The sequence below is a fragment of the Phyllobates terribilis genome, unplaced genomic scaffold (genome assembly GCF_046119375.1).
Source record: "Phyllobates terribilis strain yellow unplaced genomic scaffold, ASM4611937v1 Scaffold_9__5_contigs__length_417890890, whole genome shotgun sequence".
Taxonomy (NCBI): domain Eukaryota; kingdom Metazoa; phylum Chordata; class Amphibia; order Anura; family Dendrobatidae; genus Phyllobates; species Phyllobates terribilis.
The window spans coordinates 86,494,237-86,516,302 of NW_027362769.1; the positions used below are offsets into that span (position 1 = coordinate 86,494,237).

Here is a 22,066-nt window from a genome sequence, read left to right on the forward strand (position 1 = left end):
GGGTGCCAATATATATGACACCAGTAAATATTAGAAAATAAATATATTTGCAAATAGAGGACATCAAGGTAAACTGTCCAACATTATTCCCAGTGCATGTCATTATCTATCTCCTAATTAATCTGATTGGAACAGCATTAACAAAAGTTCAAAAATTATATTTTTTTGTACAAAATGTTTCACGTTATAACTCAGAATAATGTAGAATCTAGGAAGAATAGACTCTCATGGCAAACACATGGCTGGTCTCAGTCACTCCCTTCTTGGTGCAAGACGTGTGGGGAGGATAGTGAAGGCCAGGTCAGGTCTTGCTGAATATTATCTTTTCTCATGGAGCAGGACTTGATGATGTGATTCCAGCTGTAGAACAAGGAAGTTTCTCTATAACTAAAGGCAGATGTGACTTAGCTGTCACATAATGCAGTCACCAGGAGACAGTGATATAGAAGCTCATCATGAAAAGGTCTATGCTGAGGTACCATTCCTGCATGGTACGCCTCATTAATGATTATCAGACATAACAAACGAAATGCAAATGCTGACTTAACAGTTTGGGAGTTGATCACCTTGTTTGCTAAGTATCAAGAAAGAAAATAGTAATGTCTGGATTACACGTGTTAACCGTGACCATTAAACGACTGCCAATCAGCAACTGTACATGAAAGCCATTCTGTGGCCTTTTTAGACCGTCCAACTGCACTTATAATAATAATTTTTATTTATATAGCGCCAACATATTCCGCAGCACTTTACAATTAAGCGGGGACATGTACAAACAATAAATTCAATACAAGGTAAGACAGTTTAACAGTTACATCAGGAGTGAGGTCCCTGCTCGCAAGCTTACATTCTACAAGGAAATGGGGGGACACAATAGGTGGAAAGTGCTTGTTATTTCAGGTCAGGCAATTATAATAAGTCGGGATTGTCATATACAGCTGTATGATCCGGTCATCAGCCAGTATGTTCAAGTGCAATACTCAATTACCGAGTGCAGTTATCGTGTGCATGGAGGGTGTAGAAACAGATGAACAGTAGGGAGCACATTCTGAATAGTATTTAGGAGGGAACAGGGGAAAGTTAGTTTACTGGGTATTTGAGATGGTAGGCTTGTTTAAAGAGATGGGTTTTTAAAGCGCGCTTGAAGACATCGGGGCTAGGCATCAATCGGATCGTCTGGGGTAGAGCATTCCATAGAACTGGCGCAGCACGAGAGAAGTCTTGGAGACGGAGGTACGAGGTTCGGATTATGGGGGATGTTAGTCTTAGGTCATTTGTGGAACGGAGGGCACGTGTAGGGCTATAGACTGAGATGAGAGAGGAGATATAAGGTGGTACAGAACTGTGGAGAGATTTCTGGGTGAGAGCAATGAGTTTATATTGGACCCTGTAGCGAATGGGTAACCAGTGTAATGACTGGCACAAGGTGGAGGCATCGGTGAAGCGGCTGGTCAGAAATACGACCCTGGCTGCCGCATTCAGGACAGATTGGAGAGGGGAAATTTTGGTAAGGGAGAGACCGATCAGGAGAGAGTTGCAGTAGTCCAGACGAGAGTGAATAAGAGTGACAGTAAGAGTTTTAGCAGTTTCAAAAGTGAGAAAAGATCGGATTCTGGAGATGTCTTTAAGATGCAGGTGACAAGAGCGAGTGAGTGATCGGATATAGGGAGTAAAGGAAAGGTTAGTTTCGAATATGACCCCAAGGCAGCGGGCGTGCTGCTTGGGAGTTATGGTTGAACCCTCCAAGGTAATTTCGATGTTAGGTAGAGTTAGGTTAGTAGAGGGGGGAAACACAAGAAGTTCAGTTTTGGAGAGATTCAGTTTAAGATAGAGGGAGGACATGATGCTAGACACAGCAGACAAACAATCCTTGGTATTTTGTATTAGGGTAGGGGTGATGTCAGGGGAAGAAGTGTATAATTGGGTGTCGTCAGCATAGAGATGATACTGGAACCCAAATCTGCTGATTGTTTGTCCAATAGGGGCAGTGTATAGAGAGAAGAGGAGGGGGCCTAGGACTGAGCCCTGCGGAACCCCGATAGTAAGGGGATGAGGAGGGGAAGAGGAGCCGGCAAAAGATACAGTGAAGGAGCGGTCAGAGAGGTAGGAGGAGAACCAGGAGAGAACGGTGTCCTTGAGGCCTATAGAGCGGAGCATAGTGAGGAGGAGCTGGTGATCTGTAATAGTGGGGAAGGATGTAGCCTTCCCTAGGCACTGAAGTAGTTAAGGAAAATGTTCCCTTAGTTAATCCTCTCTGAACTGTGGTAGGCCAAGCTAAGGGGTTAGCTTCAGTGATCCAGTCAGTAGAGTAGAGGGGGAACTTAGTGCCCGGATCAAGCCTTGAGTGATATAGAGCTTGTTCCTGGCATAATTCATTGTGGGCTGCAGTACCTGTAAATAGCCACAAGATGCCACTGTCCTGGGTGCAGATGTCAGGTTGAGTCTGCTAGCAGTGTTACAGACAGGGATGAGTTAATGCTGTGTGATGACAGCTCACTGAGGGTGGGCACATTAGGAAAATCTCTGTTTAGTTTCCAGAATCAGGAAGTGATTCTTCAGTAAGAGATTGGAAAGTGAATCGTTTGGGCAGCCTGACTATAGTGGCTGCTAGGGTAGACGGGAGCTCCATACCCTCTGACAGTGGGATCCCCAGTGTGCAAGTCTCCCCACACAAGAGCACGAGTCCTGTTAGCCGGCCGGAGAAACTCATCTGAGGCAGTGAGGACCCGGGGCACTTCTAGTCTGCAGGAAGCAGAGGAAGAGGAATAGGACTCCAGGCTAAGACGTGAGGGAGAGATTGGATCCAGTTTACTGTCAGCATTACAGAAGAGTCTCTTGGGCTGGAGATAGAGTCACAGAGATGCTTCATTTAAAGAGGGAGCCAGGGCTGAAGATGTTGCCAGCGCCTGTGAGAGAGATGATAGCCTGTCGGGCCTTATCCATTATATCTTCCTGTAAATACTGTATATACTCCTCTTTCCCAAGTAAAGTTCAAGTTCTGGTTAAGAACCTCGTGTCCTCTGAATTTATTGCTGCCCTGGTCCCAGAAGAGAAATGCCTGGAGACAGCCGCGATCGGATGGCTTGAAGTAAGAGAAGAGCACCACATACACAGCCACACTGCAGAGGGAGGACACGTATTGTCTGTAGGGTGCCATAGCGAGTGGGGACTACAGCTCGCCCACGACTACCTCGCTGGGGCACCTTACAGATCCACAGTGTCAAATGCTGCAGAGAGATCCAGGAGAATCATCAGGGAGCAGTGACCTTTGGATTTGGCTGTTAGTAGATCATTAGAGACTTTAGTGAGGGCAGTTTCAGTGGAGTGTAAGGAACGGAAACCAGATTGTAGAGGGTCGAGGAGAGAGTTATCTGAAAGATAGTGGATTAGACAGGAGTGGACTAAGCGTTCCAGGAGTTTAGAGATGAAAGGAAGATTAGAGATAGGTCTGTAGTTAGCAGGGCAGTTCTGGTCCAGGGATGGCTTTTTAAGTAAAGGGGTTATGAAGGCATGTTTAAATGAGGAGGGAAAGATACCTGAAGAAAGAGAGAGGTTAAATATTTTAGTCAGGTGAGTGGTGACCACCGGTGAGAGGGACTGCAGGAGATGTGAAGGAATGGGGTCACTGTTGCAGGTTGTAGGCCGAGAAGAAGCGAGGAGCTGGGTAACTTCTTCTTCTGTGACAGGCTCAAAGATGGCAAGTGAGCTTGCACTTCAATGTGCATAGAGTAATTGCTAATTCAATTGGTTCTGTGCAGACAGAATATCATTGTTTTTGCTAGCACATATCCTGTATACACAGGACAAAGTATGGCCCGGACTGCATCCCCCCATAGGTGGCTTAAGGGGAGGGCCGCATGACTCAGGAGGTCTGCTAGGCCATAATTTGGGGTGGTGAGGGGTTAATGTAAGGAATAGAGTTTTGGGCGTGAATTTGTAGGGGAGGAGTATAGAGTCAGGGGGATAGCACGGGGTTATCTGATTGGCTAGTGGGGGGTATCTCTGTGGGGGGTATATAAAGTGAGGGGCGGTGGGGGTAGTCCATTTGGGAAAGTTTAGCATACCTGAATCTACGTCGGGTCCTGAGGAATAAAGGCTCTTTTCCAGGAGATCTGTTCCTTGGCTGAGAGCAGGGGAGAGCTGTGGCTCCAGGATCAGCTGCAGCGATGGAACACTGAAGGGACGACCGGAGAGGTGGCTGCAGCCGCAGCACCTCAGAGAGGTGCCAGGAGGTCCAGGCCGCCGGAGAGACTCAGCCCGGAAGGGACTCCCCGGACCAGGCGCCGATTGCAAAGCCCCTCCAGGGACCCCTCCTGATCACAGGCACAGTCCCAGCCTCCATCTGCCGCATGCCACTCTGGAATAATCCCTCAGCATCGGCCTTGTCCAGAGGCCGGGGTGAGTGACGTCGTTGGCTCCGTCCCCTACCCTGTGACATCATCCCGGTCATGTGGCACCACTATCCAGGAAGTGCGGGCTGCTCAGGAGAGCAGGGCCTCTGCTGCTGCAGGGGGGAGAGAGCCATTATACGAACAGCCGGGGCATCCACACCAGGCCCAGCGAGCAGCCAGGGGAAGAAAAGCTGAGCCTGAAGGATGCCGGACCCAGGGAGCAGAAGGAGGCAGGAGGGTGAATAGGTCAGCCGGAGCTATTTCAGGTGAGCGGCAGGCACAGCCGCGCCGGGCCCATGCAGCGGGGAAAGCAAAGGAGTACCGGTCAGTTGGAGCTGACCCAGAAGAACGGCAGGTGCAGCCGCACCGGGCCCAGGCGTCAGGATCAGCAGGACCCCGGCGGCGGAGATCAGGAAGACCAGTGTGAGGGGCCAGGAGACGACCCACCCTGGATGTTGGTAGCACCGAGGACCAGTGCGATGTCCATGGGAGAGGGCAGATTGCTGCTAGGGATGCGGGCTGCAGGCGTGCAGCTGAAGTCTCTCCTCCTTCCAGACAGCGCGCTATTGTGGACAGGAGGTCCAGGTCTAGCAGTGGGTTGACTCCGTCGGATTTACCTGGCGATGTCCCCGAGTCTGACTCTGCCTCTGAAGAAGAGGGCCAGATTTCATCTGGCAGTGAAGAGAGTGGGGACGATCGCCGCGGAGGACACGAAACGGCTGTTCCGAGGCTTCCTCGTAGGCGGCCTGGTAAGTCACATGGTTTAAATGCGCCTCGGGGGAATGCGGATGATGTAGATCATAGGGAGCGGTATTTTCAGAGGGGCTTGGCGGCTGACAGGGCGATGGGTAGTGAACGGGTGAGCGATGTTGTGTTGGAATTTCTTAGTATGGTGCGGGTTTTTTTGTCACCTGCGGCAGGTCCTAGCAGAGTTTGGCTGGGTGGTGCTGGAGGTTCAGGGGCGGTTGCGGAGACCCCGGCAGTTGTGAGTGGAGGGATTCCTGCACCGGTTGCAGCTAATGAGACGGTTGCGGCACCAGCGGCTCCAGTGGATACGGTGCGGTTGGATGACAGAGCGAGGGGCGAGGTTTATGTGTGCTTTGATGGCCCCTTGGGAGCTCATTTAAAGCAGGAGGTGCGAGAAAAAATATGGAAGGATGAGTACGTGGAATTTTTTTCTTTGTTACCATTGGAGAAGTTTAATTTGGACAGGGTAAAGCCAGATGAGAGTAAGAAGGATGAGGAGGAGCGCAGGCGTTATCGTCTGATTCCTCGCACTTTTCAAAATTGGCTGCAGGCGTTTACCACACTAGCGAGTGTCATTGGGAAGAAAGCTCCGGAGAACTGTTCGGCTTTATTTTGTTATTTAGATTCGATTAGTGAAGCATACCGTGTTTTTGGCGGGACGGCCTGGCTGAGGTATGATGAACAGTTTAGGCAAAGAAAGGCGGTCTGTCCGAGTTTACGGTGGGACCACAAGGAGATTAGCTTGTGGTTGCGATTGATGGCAGCACTAAAGTCGGCCTCACAGTCCTTTCCTGGGAGTAGCGGGGGTTCTGCCAATTCGGCGGCATCCTCGTCAGGCTCCAAGAAGGGGCTGTGTTGGCAGTTTAACGAGCGGGAATTCCGTTTTGGTACAGACTGTAAGTTTAAGCACGAATGTTCAGGCTGCGGAGGGTCTCACAGCCATTCCAAGTGCTTTAAGAAAGGAAAGAGAAAATCAAGCGACTCTTTTTCAAAAAGGGAGGACACCAGTGAGAATAGATCAGATGCTTCCGTTTCTAAGTAGGTATCCGGATAAGGAAGCAGCTGTGTTGTTGAGGGATGGTTTTAATTTTGGCTTCAGGATTCCATCGGCAGTTGTGCCACGTACGGTGCGGCCTAAGAATTTGATTTCGGCTCGGATGCATGCGGCAGTTGTTAAGGACAAATTGGATAAGGAAATTAAGTTGGGTCGCATGGCTGGTCCTTTTTTGGAGCCTCCGTTGCCGTGTTTATGTGTTTCTCCTCTGGGCGTTGTGCCCAAAAAGGAGCCTAACAAGTCTCGGTTAATCCATCACTTGTCGTATCCTCATGGTAGTTCAGTTAATGATGGTATTGATCCAGATTTGGCATCTGTATCATATGTTTCTTTTGACAAGGCCGTGGACTGGGTGCGGAGGCTGGGAAAAGGATCTCTCATGGCAAAAATGGACATTGAGTCCGCTTTTCGTCTGCTTCCTGTGCACCCAGACAGTTTTTATTTACTTGTTTGTTTTTGGGATGGTCATTATTACGTGGATTGTTGTCTACCGATGGGATGTTCGATCTCGTGTTCCTACTTTGAAAAGTTTAGTTGTTTTATTGAATGGGTAGTGAGGGAGGAATCCAGCTTGGACTCCGTATTGCACTATTTAGATGACTTTTTGTGCATTGGGCCAGCTGGGTCCTCAGTTTGTTCTTTGCTGCTTAGGATGGTTGAACAGGTAGCATCTCGCTTTGGCATTCCGTTGGAGAAAATGGAGGGCCCCTCCACGGTTTTGAAGTTTTTGGGTTTCGAATTTGGATTCCGTCAGGATGGAATGCCGCTTGCCAGAGGACAAGTTGTTAGATCTGAAGTCTTGTGTCCAAGAGGCTTTGTGGGCAAAGAAATTGCGCCTGCGCCAACTGCAATCTCTTTTGGGTAAGTTAAATTTTGCGTGCAGGATTTTACCTATGGGACGAGTTTTTTCACGTAGGTTGGCTCAGGCGACAGCAGGCATTAAACATCCGTTGCATTTTGTAAGATTGAATTCGGAACACAAGGCGGATTTGTCCATGTGGGCGGATTTTCTTCAATCTTATAATGGCAGGTCGGTTTGGATGGATCAAGTCGTTTCTAACGTAGATCTGGTTTTGTTTACAGACGCGTCAGGTTCTTAAGGTTTTGGGGCCTATTTCGGTGGAAAATGGTGTGTGGGAGAGTGGCCGGAATCATGGAAGGATGCGGGTTTGACAAGAAACATGGCATTGCTGGAAATGTTTACTATTGTGGTGGCTTTGGAGGTTTGGGGCTCTGAGCTGAGGAACAAGAAAGTGCGTTTCTTCTGTGACAACTTGAGTGTAGTGCATTGTATTAACAACTTGTCAGCTGTTTCATTGCCGGTTCTGTCTCTTTTGCGCCATCTAGTGCTCAGGTGTTTGGATTTTAATGTTTGGTTTTGTGCTGTTCATGTACCGGGTGTTCAGAATTCAATAGCTGATGCATTGTCTCGCTTCCAGTGGGATCGTTTTCGGGAACTGGTGCCGGACGCGGAGTGGTTGGAGACCGATTGGCCCGGTGGTTGTGGGATCTAGTGTCCGTGCAGCGTTGAATTTGGTGAGGTGTTCTGTTAACCCCAGTACTTGGTCACGATATGTTTCTGCGTGGCGTCTTTGGCAGGAGCTAGAGGAGTCGGCAGGTGAGCAGGTGACGGAAGCGGACCGTCCCTATTTATTGTTGTATTTGATCAGCAGGGCATTTCAGGAGGGTTTATGGGGCTCAGCAGTAGCTGGTAGGTTAGCAGGTTTGGCCTTCTTCTTTAAGTTAAGTGGTTGGAGGGACTTTACCAAGGATTTCTTGGTTCGCCAGGCGATGAAGGCATTTCGGAGGAGCTATCCGGTACGAGATTGGCGGCGCCCGGTATCGTTTAAAATACTGGGTCAGCTTTTGCGTTGCCTTAGCGGTGTGTGTAGTTCTGAATATGAATGTTGGCTATTTGGGGCGGCCTTTGTTCTGGCGTTTTTTGGTGCATTTAGGATTAGCGAATTGGTGAGCAGGAATGTTAAGTGTCATGGCGGGCTGTTATCACAGGATGTAGTGTGCTCGGAGGAGGCAGTATGGTGTTATTTGAGGCGGCCAAAAAACGATACAGCCGGTAAGGGTTGTTTGGTGGAATTGTGGGCTGTGGACGGTTTGTTTGAATGCCCGGTGAGATGGGTTTCTGGAGGTGAGAGGTCCATCATCGGGTGCCTTTTTGTTACATCAAGATGGATCTGTATTATCGGTGTATCAGTTTATTACCATCTTCAGGCGGGGTTTAGCTAGTTGTGGTCTGAATGGTTTGGAGTTTGGTTCTCATTCGTTTCGGATTGGGGCTGCCACTGAGGCTGCTCGCTGGGGTTTCGGGGTTAAAGCTGTGAAAAAGATTGGTCGCTGGGAGTCAGCGAGGTATCGATCTTATGTCCGGCCTCATATGTTATAAGATTTTCCCTCAATTTTTTTATAGCGTTATTATTTGGTAACGATTTTCTTTTCTTTTTTACATTCCCCCCTTTGTTTTATGTTTCAGGACCCCCTCGGTTGATCTGGGTGTTAGATCACTCGTATGTATATTGGGGTTCTATTCGGGCCGACGCAAGACCGGCGGGGCGCCAGTTGGGCATAACGAAGGAGGTTGCGATGGTTCGTTGGATCAGTATCAGGGGTTTGCTGTGGAGCCAGGTAATGCCCGAATTTCATTTTTATGCTAATTTGGATAGGCCCCCGGATATACTCATTCTGCATGCTGGTGGGAATGACTTGGGCTCCAGGACGTCTAGGGACTTGATCCGTGACGTCAAGTTTGACTGCCTGAGGCTTTTGAAAACCTATCTGGGATTAGTGCTCGTATGGTCGGACATCGTCGCACACCTGGCATGGCGATACGCCAGGTCAGTCGAAAGGATAAATAAAGCTCGGAGCAAGGTGAATAGGGAGGTTTCCCGATTCATTGCTCTGCATGGGGGGGTTGTGGTTCGTCATCAGGATCTGGAAGCTTCGTCTAGGGAATTTCTGCGGTCTGATGGGGTCCATTTGAATGATATTGGCATAAATATGTGGGCATTAGCATTGATGGAGGGAGTTGAAGAGGCACTTTTGGTATGGCGGGACTCTCAGGCATAAGGGGTCATGCCTGCTTGCTATGGCGGAAAAGGAGGGGGGTTTTGAAGGCGGTTGCTTACATCGAAGGAGGACGGGGGAGCGCGCTGCAGGGATGGGTGACTCCCATCCGTGTTAAGCGTGTGTTAAAATTTAAAACGGTTCCCTACTCAGCGAGGTCTCAGCGGGACATTTTATGGATGGGCAACAGTCAGCTGGGTCCCCCTGGGCCGGTTGCGGTGCGGCTAGGGGTGGCATGGTGGAGCTGTTTGTTGCAGTTTTTCAAAAATGTATGGGCAACAGTCAGCAGGGTCCCCCTGGGTCGGTTGTGGTGCGGCTGGGGGTGGCAATGGTGGAGCTGTTTGTTGCAGTTTTTCCAAAATGGTGGAGTCTTCAATTCCCCTCCTCCTTTTCAGAGTTAATTTAATGTTAATTAATGTTATTTATGTTTACATGCTGTTATATAATAAATGAGGCTGCTGTGGCCATTATATCCAATGTCACAGTGTGGTGGTTTTTATTTATAGTAAGTGGGGGGTTTTCAGTGGGATGCGTATAGTAGGCCGTATAGTCATACATTCCGAAGTCATGTGCTGCCGAGAACAATTACTTATAGCAAGCTTAAAAATCATCATACCTGATGAAAAAGTGTCTTGCTTGTTCATGGGGCGATTGTTGGCCACTTTAGGTGGCCTGTTAGTTGAGAATGAACGTTCCTTGGAAAAGTTTGTTCCCTTATTGGTTTGTTTAAAAGTTGCATAAACTTGGCACTCATATGACTCAAGAGTAATTTTTATATTTTAATGGGAAAAAAGTCCAAAAAAACACGTTTCGGTCACTGCAGATCTTCATCGGTGTACAGTATGCTGCGACCAGTAGATGTGAATGGGACAGATGTCCCGGAGGTGCAGTAGCTTGAAAGTGAAGGTAGATAGATGGGATGCCTGGCGGTCAGAATGCGGTGTCCGCCGCTTGTTCCAGTGGGCGTCCACCAAAAACTCTCAGGAGTGTGGTAGTTTTTTACGCATTAAAAGTTGCATAAGGCTGCTTTTATTCGCAGGGTTTTTTTGCCACAATTTGATGCAACAGTAATGTTTTTGTAGCAATTTTGGAAAATTGCGGCAAAAGCATGCAATTTGGCTACGACGTATCAGCGCAACCTTATAGATGTAGCACTATTTGAATGAGGACACTGATAATGAGATCATGTCTAGAACTTATCACGTCAGATTTAGTGATTGTCTAGTAGATGTCAAGGTTTAATATGAGAATATTGTTTGCAACGACCATAAGTTTTTAGGTATCAAGTCTGTAACCTTGTACCATCATGATACAACATAAAACTGTTTGTTCCAAGTTTGGTTGATCTTGTCTATTGGAAATAGCTACCTCGTCAATGTTACATAGTTACATAGTTACATAGTTTATAAGGCCGAAAAAAGACAAGCGTCCATCCAGTTCAGCCTATTTCTTGTGCACTGCAGCTATTCCGCAGCGTTAATCCAGGGGAAGGCAACAAAAAACCATGCGGTATAGGCCAATTTACATCATTGAGGAAAAATTCACTTCCCGACACCAATCTGGCAGTCAGATTAAATCCCTGGATTAATTAACTAAGCATAAGATGTAATTTTATTGTTCTCAAGAAAGGTGTCCAGGCCTCTCTTGAACTCATTAAGTGAGTTGGACATCACCACTTCCTCTCCCAGAGAGTTCCAGAGTCTCACGGCTCTGACCGTAAAGAATCCCCTTCTATGCTGGTGCAGGAACCTCCTTTCCTCCAGACACATAGTGTGCCCCCTCATCTTTGTCACCATCCTTGGTATAAACAGGTCATGGGAGAGATCTCTGTACTGCCCCCTGATGTATTTATACATGTTTATGAGGTCTCCCCTAAGCCTTCTCTTTTCCAACGTAAATAGACCTAATTTTGACAACCTCTCTGGGTATTCTAGTCCCTCCATTCCCTTTATTTCCTTAGTCGCCCTCCTTTGTACCCTCTCTAGCTCCAATATGTCTTTCCTGAGCACCGGAGCCCAGAACTGTGCACAATATTCTAAGTGCGGCCTTACCAGCGCTTTATACAGAGGAAGAACAATGTTCTCATCATATGCCCCTATTCCTCTTCTGATGCATGCCATGACTCTATTTGCCTTCGCAGCTGCTGCCTGACACTGGGCACTCCAATTTAATTTGCTATTAACCAAGACGCCCAGGTCCTTCTCCATGTCAGATTTCCCCAACGGTTTCCTATTTAATATGTATGGGTGACTGCTGTTTTTCTTTCCCATGTGCATGACCTTACATTTATCGGCATTGAACCCCATTTGCCATTTTTTGGCCCAACTCCCCAATTTATCTAAATCCTCCTGTAGCTGTGCCCTATCCTCATCTGTATTAACTACTTTACAAAGTTTAGTATCATCTGCAAATATTGCTATTTTACTATGCAACCCTTCCACTAGATCATTAATAAATATATTAAATAATATAGGGCCCAAGACAGACCCTTGAGGCACCCCGCTAGTAACCCTGACACACCCTGAGCTTACTCCATTGATAACCACCCTCTGCTTTCTATCACTCAGCCAGCTATTTACCCACTTGCACACATTATCCCCCAGACCAAGCATTCTCATTTTATATACCAACCTTTTGTGTGGCACGGTATCAAATGCTTTGGAGAAGTCAAGGTATACAACATCCACTGACTCTCCCCGGTCCAGCTGTGAGCTCACCTCCTCGTAGAAGGCCATCAAGTTTGTTTGGCAGGAGCGATCCCTCATGAATCCATGTTGATATGGAGTTAGACAGTTATTATCGTTAAGATATTCTACAATAGCATCTCTAAGAAATCCTTCAAACAATTTACCCACAACAGACGTTAAGCTGACTGGTCTATAGTTCCCAGGGTCACTTTTAGACCCCTTTTTGAATATTGGTACCACATTTACTTGGCGCCAGTCTAGTGGGACAGTCCCTGTCCATAAAGAGTGCTTGAATATAAGATACAGCGGCCTGTCTATCACATTACTTAATTCTTTTAGTACCTGGGGGTGTATGTCATCTGGGCCTGGTGACTTGTCTATTTTGATATTATTTAGGCGTTTCTGAACTTCCTCCTGGGTTAGGTGGGTGATAGTTAGCGGAGGGTTTACTTTATCACTCTGCATTTCCTCCGATAAATTGTTTTCTTTTGTGAAAACAGTGGAGAAAAAGCTATTGAGTAGGTTTGCTTTACCCTCAAACTGTTCTGAAAATGTTTAGCACAATGTTTGCTCATCCAACTTTCCAAAATGAAAAGTTCCTTATTGTAAATTTAAGTAATACCCTTGTTCAGGTCACCATTGAATCTCTCCTGGAATTTGTAAAGACAAATATTTCACTATTTATTATGTAGTTATCATTTTTGAATTCTATGGGCTGTAACTTTCCATTTCTGTTATACAGGATGTGAATCCGTACATGAGAAGGCTCCACAGATAAAAGCCCTTCTTCTGGCAGGACCAGCTGGGGTGGGCAAAAAGATGTTGGTGAATGCAATCTGCAATGAAACTGGAGCAAACCTTTTTAACCTATCACCATCTAACATTTCTGGGAAGTATCCAGGCAAAAGTGGACTGCAGATGATGCTGCACATGGTGCTTAAGGCAAGTATTAAAGGACAGACCGGCTGTAGTACCTCGATAGCGGCAATACAATATCTTATTCCAGAGAAATCCACGTTTTTCCTTATAAGGAAATGAGCTGTTAAGATCTATGGGCTGGACACAGATCTCCATGAGAATCTGCCTCCAGAGATTATATTAAAGAAAAGGAGGCGCTACCAGTGTGAGACATGTAATGACTGACAGTCTGCTCTCATAACACCACTGTGCAATAAGATCAGAGCTAACACATATTGAATCAAGCACTATTGCACAGATGTGAAACCAGCGCTATTCAAATGAGGGAGATGGCACCCTTCTTCTCGTGATTGCCGGTGATCCCACAAAAGCGTTCATACTACAACCTCAATTCCAAAAAAGTTGTGACTCAGTAAAATGTAGAGAAATTAAAAATGTAATGATTTGGAAATCTCTTACAACCATAATTTATTCACAGCAGAAAAAAAAACACAGATCAGAAGGTGAACGTTAGACATATTTCCATACTATTTGAAAAAAAAACTAATTTAGAAATCAATGGCAGCGACACATCTCAAAAAATTTGGGACAGGGCCGTGTCTACAACAGTCTGTTATGTTTGGGAAATGAGGTGACCAATTTCTGGAGTTTTGGATGAGGAATTTTGCCCCATTCATTTATGATGTAGGATCCTCGCTGCTCAACAATCTTGGGGCTTCTTTGCCATATTTTTTGCTTCATAATGCGGCAAATGTTTTCTGTTGGTGAAAGGTCTGGACTGCAGGTGGCCAGTTCACCTGAGCTCGTCTTCTGTGAACGCAAGCTGCTGTGATGGATGTAGTATGTGGTTTAACATTGTCATGCTGATATATGCAAGGCCTTCCCTGAAATAGACATTGTCTAGATAGGGGCGGATGTTATTCTATGTAATGTTCAGCATTGATAGTGCCTTTCAAGATGTGTAAACTGCTCAATCCACAGGCACTAATGCAACCCCATAGCATCTGAAATGCAGGCTTCTGAACTGTGCACTCTCTACTTTGCGTTCGCAGGACACAGAGTTTTGATTTCCATAAAAAAAATCACAATTTTGATTAATGTGACTACAGAACAGTTTTCCATTTTAACTCAGTCATTGATGAAGACTTTTCTAAATTGCTTTATTCCAGAGAAGATGGCAGTGTTTCTTGATTGTGCTGCTATATGGCTTCTTCTTTGAATGAAAGAGCCTTAATTTGCATTTGTGGATTGCATGGGGAACTGTGTTCGCAGATAATAATTTCTGGAAGTATTCCTGAGCCCATGTAGTAGTTTGCATGACCAAATCATGGCAGCTATGAATTCAGTGCCGCCTGAGGGCCCAGAGATCACGAGAATCCAATATTAACCCTTGTGCACATGGATTTCTCCAGAATGTCTGAATCTTTTCATAATACTATGTACTTTAGATAATGGGATATTCAAAGTCTTTGCAATTTTACACTGAGGAAAATTTTTCTGAAATTGTTCAACAATTTTTAGACGCAGCTGTTCACAGATTGGTGACCTCTGACCATCTTTGCTTCTGAGAGACTCTGCCTCTCTAACATGCTCTTTTTATACATCTGTTTTTTTAAATTAGCATAGATTATTTTTGCAGCCTTTTAATTGTCCTGTCTTAACTTTTTTGAGATGTATTGCTGCCATACAATCTAAACAAGTTAATTTTTTCGAATGAAGTCGAAAAATGTCTAATTTTCACCTTATGATCTGTGTTCTATGTTCTGTTGCGAATAAAGTATGGCTATAAAAGATTTCCAAAGCACTGCATTCTTATTTTCTTTACATTTTACCCAGTATCTCAACTTTTTGGAAATGGGATTGTATGATCATAAATGGTAAATATTTTTTGTGGGCCAAACACTATAAATCTTTTGTGACTGATCCTATCTTTTCCCAAACAGAAGCTTAGGGTCCTTTATGTCCTCTGCATTCATATATGAACATCCAACATGCAATCTCTTGACCAACACATATTTTAGATCTGGACTGACATAATAATTTTCTGGGAGATTATTGTCAATCAGCAGCATGCATTAGACAGTGACCATGCATAGGTAATGATGTTCATGAGAAGGAGGAGGAGATGCTGTGACATTGTGGAGTTATTTCAGTGAAGATTCCAGAATGTGAGGGAGATATTTATTCAAGGATCAGTTTTGCCAACTGTAATATTTTCGGATAATTAATTAACCAATCGTAGACCCAGAACAGCTGTGCACTACATCATCAGCAAATATAATTCCTGATTTATTATCTGCCAGCAAGGAACGGGATCTCAGAGCAAAGAGCTGCAATCAAGGGCACGGTGACATCACAGGTTTATGGCTGGTGACAGTAAAAAGTACACACTGTTCATAGAGGAAGAAAGTAAAGCTGGGTTAAGGTGGATAAATGTGAACCTGTGAAAGACAACATATCACATATTTCAGTGGGAAACACCTAGAAATTCAGACGTTACAGAATATCAGATAAAGACACTAACATTTTTTTGTGGCTTGAACAACTTTATTATAGACAATAAATAGTTTTATCTCGTAGTTGAATTCTCTTTTTGGACAAATAAAGTTAAGTTCCAAAGATGACTTTTTGATGAATTTTTGACACTACATATTTTAGTTGTGCAAAAACCACAGTATCTTACAGTTCCAGCAAAGTTGATGGGATTTATAGAAATCTCATACACCCTGTGCTTTTTTTTTCTTGTGTTTCAAATTCACAATACATCAATTTCTCTTTCTTAGCTGAGTTTTATGTGCGAATTTTCTCCATAGAATTGCAGTAGATGCGGAAAGTCCGCCGGTAAAAAAACGTACATGTGTGTTTAGTGCTTTCCTGCTGCAGAAACGGACTAAAAGGACTTGTAAAAAAAAAATGTTCTAAAAAGGAAATAAAAAAAAACGCAAATAACCTAATTATAGATAATAGGTGCAGAAATGCTGCAGAGAAACTGGAACATTAAAAATGCATCAAATACTCATCGTGGGCACACAGCCTAACACTATTTTTCTACTTCTATTCTAGCTTGGTCAGTCGTTCCTGTTAGGTCTCATTCAGATGTCTGTTTTGTTTTTAACTTAAAAAACATTTATTTTTTAATAATGTGCTGGATACAAATGTCATAAATACTTGGTCCATGTGTCAGTGGTCATGTGTTTTTCTTGCATGCAAAAATAAAGCTTATCCTGTCCAGTAAACAGTAACTCACATGACACATGGATGGCATGTGTTTCTTTCGCTTTTTATTCACAGACTCATTCACTTGAATTGGCGAGATTGATCCACAAATCAGATAAAAACAGACATATCTCTTTTTTTTATATGTGGACAAACGCCCAGCAAAAGAAAACAGGAGGTGAACATGGCCATAGATTATAATGGATACTTGTTCTATTAGTGAAAAACATGAATGTGTGACCAGAGCCTGCACTGCTCTCTGAATGGGGTTGCCTTCATTCACTACATGCCCTACTAGAGGAGCTCTGCATCTTAGAACACCCAACAAGTTTCTTAAAAACGGCTGAAATGTCCATGAGCTGGAACCCATCAGTCTCTAATATGAAAGCGCCCTACCACTATTACAATCCCTATGCTTCTACTCTAAGGGCTCATGCATACGTCCGTTGATCTCGGTCCAAATACGGACCGCAGTGCATGGACTAGGCGCGTGTCTCCCGACTTGAGTATGACAGCTTCATGTACTTCTATGAGGCTATAGGTCAGTATGTGTCGTGCACAGTGTAGGAAAGACAAAGTGCAACACGAAGAGATGAGGGGAAGGGAGCCCAGACACTAGGGAAAGGGGGAGTGGAGACCACCTAGGCTGATCTAATATCACCCTGTCTCCCCTACCATCCCTATATTGGTTCCTCACCAATCGCCGAACAGGAAACCTAAGCCCTGTATCTCCCTAGAGCTAGGCCCTGGATAGGGAAGGGGGATGAGCTCTGGTCAGTCCCCACTAACAACTAAAGACAACAAGGGAGACAAATACAGGGGGAAGCAACTTCAGAGCGATAACACTAAACGATCTCCAAGCACCAGAGAGGAAGTAAGCAGACTGAAATAGCTCCAAGCCTTCACAAGGGAACATGTGAATATCACCGGCCCCTTCCTGCAGCAAACTGAAAGTATTTAAGTACCCAGGCCAGGGTGTCACTCAGAGCAGGAGGGAGGTAGCCACTGGGTCCTAAAGTAAGACAGATTTAAGAAGGTGTCTGTAATGCCAAACGAAGTGACCTTCTGCAACCAGCTGTAGAACGACTGTCTGCTACATCTGACACACCCGTGACAGTATGTGGTCGGACCAATATGCACGGACATCTAAATGAGCCCTCAGGCTATGTGCCCGCGATGCAGAAATGCTCAGGATTTTTTCCTGAGCATTTCTGCATCTCCATGGCAGAAAAAAACGCATGCGGATTGTACATGCGTTTTTCCTGCCAGGGACAAGCGGATGTGAAGCGTTCTTCACATGCATTTCTGCATGCGGGTTGACAAGCGCTTTCCAAGCGATTTTAGCATCACTTGGAAAGTGCTTGACAACTTGGTCACACTATATAAATCCATGCAAACGGCATGGATTTATATAGTGTGACCGTAAAAGATGGGTAAAAAATAAAAAAACAAATCTATACTTACCTTCTGATGGACCCGCAGTCTTGCTTCGCTCCGTCCTGGCTGCCGGCAGCTCGTGGTACACTGAAGGACCTGCCGTCACATGACTAAATTACGTCAGCGCAGGTCCTTCAGTCCACAGCGTGCTGCTGGCAAGTGAAGACAAGGAGACCGGGGCCCATCAGAAGGTAAATATGATATATTTTTTTTATTTTATTCTTTTTTTCACAGGTTATATGGTACCCGGGTCCGGAGGAGAATCTCCTCTCCTCCACACCCGGGTGCCATCCACACATAGAAATGCATATTATCCATGTGTGCGAATGTGCTGACATGGATAATATGCGTTTCAATGCAAGTCAATGGCAGCAATTACGCTGCGTGTCCGCAAAATTAATGGACATGCTGTGTATTTCTCCACAATGATCATTGGGGAACATGGCAGGCCTTCTACCATGCGTTTTTTAAGCGTTTCTGCAGCGTTTTTGCAGCTGCGGAAACGCTTCAAAAAGGCATCGTGGGCACACAACCTTAGTTATATGATCTCCAAGACACCAAAAGCACCAAGCTAAATGTTGGTGTTGCTGCTGTATAATGGAGTCAACGGTGAAATTAAAACTGGGGGGTGGAATTTTGATGTGTTAATTTTGGAAGTTTCATAAAACCAGAGCTTTACTTTGACACTTTTTCTCAGCAGCACCCCTAACCAAATAAAAACAAAAAGTTCTTATCATCCTTTATTTTCAACATTTGGAGCTTCTCTATTAGTCAGATGAGCTTTGAAAATAATTAAAACTAAAACTATATAAAATAATAAAAAAAATACAGTATGACATGTATTATGTACCTGTCACCCATTGTTATTGTTCTCATACCCATGGCTACAATGATTACAAAAAGCAGCTTATCTCTGCTCCATTCCTTAGAGTAAATCTGATTATGCTGCTTTTATGTGTCCAGGGAAGGAAATTTAATTAAAAGAAACACTAAACCCACAATTACAGTTTTCATGCATTTTACTTTGACATTCCATAGCAGATTTTTGAAAACTTTGTAATTCTATTATAAACTACATGAGCTGAGTTCAGAGTAGGATTTTCCTACAAGTTTGAGTCCAGACCTCAATTTAAAGGGGTTGTCCACTGAAAAGAAGTTATCATCTATGCACAAAACAAACGATTAGAGATGAGCGGATCGATCTGATGCAGATTCAGATTCCTGAAATTCATGGGTTCCCGCAAATTTAAAAAATATGAGATTTGATTTACGAAGATCGTAAAAAAATAAATTTCCCTGCTCTGTTTCACACATCATTGAAAACTGTCCCAGCAAGAGAGCGAACTAATGACTTCAATTGCGGACAGATGGCCTTTCTCATAATACCTTGCAACTACCACATCACATAGTCTAGCACAACCAATTGAGGGGATTATCATAACTGCTATAAAAATGAGGTCCAGCCAAGCAGCGGCATCATTTTTTTCCACACCACCTTTTTCTAATAGTCCAATATTAGACCTCTACATGCCACCCAGATACAGCTATGCATTAACATCAGTTTTCCCTCAGGCAGATAGGTTGAGGTTGAGGTCACTTCGATATTACTAAACCTGTCTTTTCATTAGAGAGCTCAAAAGAGGTTCTGTACAGTCCTAGGAGACCTCTGAGTGTTAAGTAAACTTCTCATGCTGAGTATTTGGTGAGTTTTTTTGATGTTGCAGATTTTCTGCACCTATTAATTAAATTAGGTTACTTGTGTTTTTTTTCATTGCATGTTAATGTGGGTTTTTATATGTGTTTTAATTGTGTTTTTGAAGCTGTGTTTTTTGTCATTATTTGCGAGGCAGGGCTTGGGCTAGTCTCTGTTCGCCAGGTTTTCGCCTTACAATGTGGAGTGACAGTGCACTCTCTTGCCAGCTTGCCACTTCTTATCAGAGCTGGCAAAGGAGTGCACTGTCACTATGCATTTAAAAAATATTGCAGTAACAAGATCCTACTGATCATACATCGGAATTGACAAATGACACATGCTTAGTAGAGCAGGGACTAGGTGAGCCCCTGAAACGGCCCCTTATGACACTTCATTTTGGCATGATGACGTCTCGTTTGAGCATCCCAGACTGGCGGTTGTCATACAAAGCGTCATCAAACAGTGAGTAGACAACATATAAATAAAGTAATTTGACAGTGTAGTGAGGGAGTGTTAGGGAATTTTTAATTAAAGTATAGTAGAAAAGAGATTCAATTCTGACATTAAATAGACAGACATTTAGTATTAAAATAAAATGTTAGTTTTGGACCACATCTTTAACCTTCTACACATCTTTTTCAGGCAATCAGAAGTTTTCCAGTATTGAGATTCGTGGCAAATTTATTCCTTACTAATCGAATCTTTTAGGAAAATTTGTCTCAGACGACTCTGCTCATCTCTACAAATGATAATTTAGAGGTTCTGACCACTGGGACCCCCATCAATCAGCTGAGCAGGGCACTTTTATCCTCTTGGAATTAAGCCCTAGTGCTCGTGCCGAGCTGTGCACCTATTTATTCTCTGTGTGACTACCAAGAACTGCTCTCAGATATTCATGGCAGTCCCCATGGAGAATGAGTGGAGCTTCAGTCGAGTAGACACCATGATGCTCCATTCTATCCGGAGATAAAAGTGTCATATTCTGCTAATCGGTGGAAGTGTTAGCAATGGAACACCAACCCTTCTATAAGATACTGTAGATGGTTGATGACTTCTTTTCACCCATCCTGTAGATAGGTTATACTGTCTTTTCACCCATCCTGTAGATAGGTTATAATGTCTTTTCACCCATCCTGTAGATAGGTTATAATGTATTTTCACCAGAAACCCCCTGAATAGCCCTTAGCTTTCCTTTGCCATTTAAAATACTAGTTTACTCTACAGTGTCAGATGGTCCTTTGGGCCTCTTCAGATGCCAGAAGTACGGGTCCAACTACTTTACACCTATAATTACTTCTCTGACGGGGTTTGAACAGCTTTGAAAAGAGAAATGAGGAAATCTTGCAATGTCTACATATGCAAACTTTTTGTCTGTGGTAAATTATGCAATTATATAAATACCAAATTTATAGTTTTTTTATATTTTTGCACAATAAAATGTATTATTTTTTTTTTTAAAAATCCTTGGTATTTGTGTCACCATATCCCAAGACCTATATGGCGTCTGTTTTATTTTGTACTATTTTGATATTTACTGAACTGTTTAATCAGTTTTTATTCTATTTTCTTTCTGGGTGGCAGCATATACACCATTGAGTTTCATTTTTTTACACCATACACAGGTGGAGCATTACCAAATATTTATAGCTTTTAATTTTGTTTTGGTTATAAGAATTTTTTTTTATGAGAAAATGTATTTTTTTATGTTTTTATTTATTTTTCAAAATACTTTATTGCTTTTTTTATTCTAATATTTTTAGCCCCACTGTGGGTCTTCACTGGGTGATCACTTATAAAATATACTGCAGTGCTTCATTCAATATTCTCTGGATATAGCATTTCTTCTAGCATTTTTCCCATAGGGTTTTTTATACAAGACTTGGAAAATACCCCAAAAAAGCACATTATATGTGCAAGAATTTATTAGAAAGCCATCAAAACTTTTGGATAATTGAAATTCATGAAGCTCAGGTCTTTATTGACTGATCAGTTTAAAAAAATATCTAATGAGACTCATTGTGATCTATCACTGCTATAAATACAAGAAAAAGTCCAAGTTGGGTGAATACTTTCTATTAGTAATGCATTTATTAGCAGCTATTCTAAAGGAGCAACACTGAAAATGCTTTCATTACATATAATGGAAGGATCGGAAGGGGCCACTTTTCATGCTGAACTATTGCTATGACGTTGTGGGATATGAACTTATAAATCATTGATGCAACTATTAGTGTAAATAAATAGTGTAAATTATGGACTGTAAGTTTTAAATCATAGTGTCAGCATATGTGCAATGTTAGGGTGCATTTCTCTTCTTTATGTAGCATATATAGGTTATTCTGAATGCTGGGTTCATGGTGGACAGGTGCTGTAAATAAGACACATATAGTGGGGTCTGTGTAGTGGTGATGGAAGGACATCCTCTAGTGGTGATTATAGGGAATTGCATACGGAACAACTTCCCAAAGAAATTGATATATGCATATGTTTATTTATACGAGACCGCAATGTATGCATTTATTTCCAGTACATGAATCAAACTAATCAGGAGTTACAGCAAATGCAAACATTTGAATAAGATGTTAAAAAAAGGTTCAATTTTAAATTGGGTTTAGAGAAGCAAATATAATAAACAAATGTTAAAAATGTATTGCTGAGAATTGACTGCCCTTCCATAGAGTGTGTGTTTCACTGTAAATAATGATGGAGATAGAATTTCAGATTACTGTAAAATACATTATAGGTGTCCCGTCAGCTGCAGCCGTCAATCATCTGGATCGAAGATGCAGAGAAGATGTTTTATAAGAAGGTGCCAAAGACAGAGAAACAGGTAAAGGATCTCTAC

At 43.6% G+C, this 22,066-nt stretch overlaps 1 protein-coding gene across 3 annotated transcripts in view; it reads left to right on the top strand.

The window, feature by feature from the left end:
* Positions 1-22,066, top strand: part of DRC11 (dynein regulatory complex subunit 11) — a 330,184-nt gene that overhangs the window by 302,410 nt on the left and 5,708 nt on the right. For all 3 annotated transcript variants that reach the window (XM_073646703.1, XM_073646704.1, XM_073646702.1), the window contains 2 exons: positions 12,700-12,899; positions 21,965-22,051. In XM_073646703.1, the coding sequence (XP_073502804.1) occupies positions 12,700-12,899; positions 21,965-22,051 (287 nt within the window). The remainder of the gene's footprint in view (positions 1-12,699; positions 12,900-21,964; positions 22,052-22,066) is intronic.